The sequence below is a fragment of the Sprattus sprattus genome, assembly GCF_963457725.1.
Source record: "Sprattus sprattus genome assembly, chromosome: 15".
Taxonomy (NCBI): domain Eukaryota; kingdom Metazoa; phylum Chordata; class Actinopteri; order Clupeiformes; family Clupeidae; genus Sprattus; species Sprattus sprattus.
The window spans coordinates 14,638,958-14,644,172 of NC_137913.1; the positions used below are offsets into that span (position 1 = coordinate 14,638,958).

Genomic DNA, 5,215 nt, shown 5'->3' on the forward strand with positions numbered 1-5,215 from the left:
TAAAGTACAGTATGTCAGGGCTGTGTTTGGGAATTATTAGTGTTAAGTGATTAGTAACAGAGCTACTTAGTTGTCAGAAGTTGATAATATGTGACATATAGTGGTGTAGATGTTGAGTAAGTCATCATGGTTAAATGTACAGTCTCGCACCACCACAAAAAAAAAGAAAGAAAAAAAATCGATCTCATGCTTTACACAGCCCAAGCTCGGTGAGGTTGCCAGATCAATGCGGAGATGCCCCCTCCCAGAAAAGCCGGGTGATGTTAATGCTATTGGCATTGGGAAGTGATGCGTGCTGCTGCCTGTTTGTGTTTCGCAGGCCCCCGGTGCTCCAGGTTGCACTTGCGAGGCTGGCCGTTGGCCGTTGGCTGCTGACTGACGTCCGCGATGCCTTAAGGTCAAGCCAATGCCACGATGGCAAACCGAGCTCAGATGGAGTGGTGAAGCTGGAGACAAACATGCCACAGCACTGCAGGCTCACAGAGCACAGGCGGCACGCAGCCACAATAAAGGGTTACGACCCACTGGATGTATGCTGAGGTATGTTAATGTCTAAACAGTACATGTGACTGTGTGTACGCATCTTATAAATCTATGTGTGTGTGTGTGTTTGGGTGTGTGTGTGTGTGTGTGTGTTGTGTGTGTGTGTGTGTGTGTGTGTGTGTGTGTGTGTGTGTGTGTGTGTGTGTGTGTGTGTGTGTGTGTGTGTGTGTGTGTGTGTGAGTGTGTGTGTGAGTGTGTGTGTGTTGGGTGTGTGTGTGTTGGATGTGTGTGTGTGTGTGTGTGTGTGTGTGTGTGTGTGTGTGTGTGTGTGTGTGTGTGTGTGTGTGTGTGTGTGTGTTGTGTGAGTGTACCTGTGTGTGTGTGAGAGAGAACAGATTCTGAATGTGATCTGCGTGTGACAGTGAGAAAACCAATACCAGCCCTAAAGCAGCACTGGACAAGGAAACAGAGAGGAGCCTGGAAACGGATGTAGCTATAATGTTACCAGATGAAACAATCCATCCCACATACGGTTCCAAACACACGTCCATTAAAATCTGTGCACACACATCAATGCCACTCAAACACAAATATGACAGCTTTCACGCACAACCATGTATTTAAACTCACCGAAACAACAAACTGGAATTGCGAACACACATCACACATCACACACAAACAAGAACACACCAGATTAGTTATTCAACAGATAGTACAACACATGCTCACACATGATACCTTCTCCTCCTAAAGTAGTCATGAAGGATAACACTACACATAAACCAAACACTTATTCAGAACAGAGAGTGGAGTGTTGTGATTAGCACTGCCTCTTTTGACACCCATAACCCCTGCTGTCCCAGTGGCTCTCTGTGGTAGTATTATGTTAGTGACCTTCGGGCAGCAGCCCAACTGAGAGCAATGGATTGTTGCATAAAAAAGAGATAGCCCCGGAGCAAGTCTAGCGCTAAGTGAATCATAACAAGCAAAATGTCATGAAGGCGAAAGGCTCGCTAAAATGCGTGTCAGTGTGTGGAACTACTCTAAAAAGAAAAGCTATACTGTGGTCTGTGTAATTTAGGGAAACGTTTGGTTTAAGACCCATCTATCAAAATTACGGTACACAGACTAACACACCGGTGCGCACGTTTTAAACTACTGCTCGGAATGACTTAGTTATTACCAATTCTTTAAAACCTTAAACCAGGAACCAGGATGTTCAATACAATTATTCGTATATGCCAACTCAATTTTACTGAGAAAAAAAATAACAATTCCAAATAGGCCAACATTTTCTTGCGAAGATATATGGCGGATTTCGACTATTCTGAATTTAAATAACTACGTTTTTATTTTGACAAGGTGTTTTAAGGCTCATGAGCTATTGCTAAAATTATTATTTATATAATATATAAGTTAAGAATTAGTTATTTTTGTTAGTATGAATATTTACCAACATCTTTAAGCAAGGCCTATAGTTATTAAAAACTGAAAATATACAGCGGCCTTGAGGCCGATAGACCAATGCAATCCTTAACCTAGCCGACCATTTTTTTAAATGCCATTGTAACAAAACTGTTAAACCTTTAATTTTCGATAGCCTATTTAGAAAATCCCATGGCTCACAAATTAACTACTTGGTCTTTGAAAATAAATTGATAGAAAACTGAACGAAAAAATGTATCCTCCTGTTGTTACAAAGCACTTTGACAAATTGAATCGACCACCTTTTTCAGGTATAATTAACAATCACAATTATGACATGTTTGGGTAGCCTACTAATTATTATTAGCTTATCTCGTTGTTAAACACTGTCTCTTGAAAACAGCTCATATTCGATGATACCCTGAATACTCATCTCAAACTCTGGGTTTTCGTTTGATAAGCAATAGCAAGCATGACTTTTTTTTTTTTAAATGTACACAGCCTAATGGCTTTCACTATGTATTCACTTTAATGGACTTTACACTGCAGACGATAAAGACAAATCCAAAAAAAAAAATCTGAAGCTTATATTACCTTAACAACATCTTCAGATCCATTATACCGAAATAAACTTTAGACTAGACGTTAGACCTCTGTGAGGCCAAGTGGTGAGTAATTCATGTGGCCAGACTTACTGAATTGAGGGAAACTCAAGTTCTGTCAGGGTCTCCGAGTTGATGTAATGGTTTCTGACAACCGCCTTTTGGCTGCACTGAGGGTTATACCCACAGATGCTTTGGGGGGCCATTTGTAGGTATGGTTGCTCCTCAACGTCCCAAAACTCAATTTTAAACATTAAATGAATCATGGGTGAAAGAGAAACAGCAATATCTCTCACAGTGGTCTTACTTTCCTTTTCTTCCTTCGTTTTTTTCCGATTAAAAAGGAACAGAAAATGGTAGCAAAATTACAAACACAGCATACAAACTCAACCTAATCATACGAATAAGCTATATATTAATGCATTCCGATGGACATCAATGAACACATTATTTAAGCCTAAGCAGTCTACACCAGAAGTCATAATCGTACCCTTTTGACATTAATCTATAATGGCAATTGGTCAAGAAAAAAAAAGAAAACAACAAACCATTACATACGCTGACGAATATGAAAAGCTGAAAATCTGTTACCCCATTATAAGCAAAACGCAAGCACACAGAAGTATACTTCATACACATATGGTCATTACGCAATACATTTATTTACAGTAAACATAAAAGTGTCAGGTTGACGATGAAACCTTTAGGCTATTCTGGGCTACAACCCCTTGCTGGTATGTATACAAACCGAAAGATGAAACGGTGATTATGTCGACCACCTTTTTAGATTCTGAAATGATTGCAATTGACATTTATACGCCTGAAATAAAGGAAATATATTTTAATATTGGATTATTGCTGAATAGTTATAATATAGACAAAGTAGCAACCTGACGCAAGGCATGGATAGAATGGTTGCCTCCAATAGGCCGAATAGCCGCTTTGAATAGCCTCCCTCTAGTTTACGACTGTTACAATGCACCCCCTTTAAAGAGGACGATTATTTCAACTCTATAATAAATCATGTACATGTGATGGTAAGCATATTTTTTGAACTTGGAGAAATGAGGTAGCGACCCTGCTGCTCTGCGGTTGAACCCGGGTTATTGGGGTTGCACTTCGGCGCTTCCAGCACGGAGCGGCGCCTGACTGATAGAAATGGGTCAGTAGAACGCATGACACGCAGGAACACACTGGACTCCAACATTTCGCCCTGAGCAAGGTCTGTCCCTAAAATCAATCTGTGTCATAACTACAAATACAGTGCGGTGCTTAAAACGCAAAAACACGTCGGTACAATATTTACGCATTTTAAACGCACGTTAATCACTCTAACCAATGTGCTCCTCCGCAGATAAATATGGGTAAAGCAGTTGCTGGATAACCATGTGACATAAAATATACAGAGTAGCACACCAAGGACCAACAATAATGGCAAGAAGAGATGCGATACATATATCACACCAACGGGCATGTTCACTTTAAATTGCATAAGGTTTGTCTGAGACACCAACGACAGACATAATAACCGGGAGTTTAGCTACGAATGCGGAGATGCAGACTATTTGCACTGAACAAGTTGTTGCAAATGTGAGGCTAGATAGGCATACTAAACCAGTTTGTTATTGCTTTCAAAATGTGTTCGCTGTTATTCATGTGAAGAGTTGAAATGACTGTTTTACAGCCATGCGCCTCAGTTATCGGAAACGGGCTTGTGTTAGGTGCAGTCGAGAGGGCATATTTGAACGGACCCCGATGGGCATCTTTTTCAGTTATTCAGTATTTAAATCAGCTGTCAGAAACAGTTGTATTCCTACCTCGCATGATAGTGGTGCCGACGCGCTCCCGAACGCAGCAGTCATGAAGAAACAAACATAAAGAATTGTAAAAACAAGATCCTCGGCAAAAAAGTTTAGATGGGACCGCCGTTAAAGAGCTTGATGTCTGTGCAAAAGCATTCCAGAGCGTGTAGGCAGCTTTGAAAAGAACATACAACAGCTTGCGGGTCTGAGCGATGGTCGGACGGTTGAGTTGTGCGGTTAGAAGAGCGAGCATGCGGGTTTTCACATGACATCTGCGTCTGCATACTCAACGGAGGTTTTCACTGTTTCCGCCAGCGGAGGGGAGAGTGCACGGGGAGGCTTACGGAAGCTCGGATTGGACTACGGCTTTCTGCTCCGCCCAGATTCTCGCGTCTTCAGTCATCACATTGTAGCCTACGCTGTGCACAGACGCGCGCTGCAGTCTGCATCTCCTTGACACGAATATGAATTTCATTTTTAACGAGACTGGAACTGATTTGTGCATTTAAAAGGGAAAATCACTGAAATTCATAGACCCCAGATTCAAATCTATTGAATGCTGAACGGAATATCAAACCACGACTAATAACAGTTATTAAAACGAACAAACTATAAACCTTTAATAAAGTAAACATGTCCCTACTTTTACTGTCACATTACGACAACTTATTAATTTGGTGATTAATGTACAGGCCTATGAGGTGTGCAAAAAATACACTGTCAAATAAATGTTACCAGTGGGTTGATAATGTTCATCATACCAGTTTTCGCCTTATATATTTTAGTGCCCCTAGCCCCACACACGTAGTCTATCGTACTCCACACACGTTTTATGAATGTCTAAATTCCTCTTGCTATTCAGTTAGATTCTTGAAGTTACATCATGATTTACAGGATTACAAA

General features: G+C 40.9%; 1 protein-coding gene across 1 annotated transcript in view; it reads right to left on the reverse strand.

Moving 5' to 3' along the window:
• Positions 1–4,565, reverse strand: part of rorb (RAR-related orphan receptor B) — a gene marked incomplete at both ends in the record, with an annotated part of 24,784 nt that extends 20,219 nt beyond the window's left edge. The window contains one exon of the mRNA XM_080852047.1: positions 4,328–4,565. Coding sequence (XP_080708173.1) covers positions 4,328–4,565 — 238 coding nt within the window. The remainder of the gene's footprint in view (positions 1–4,327) is intronic.
• Between the last annotated feature and the right edge of the window lie 650 nt (positions 4,566–5,215).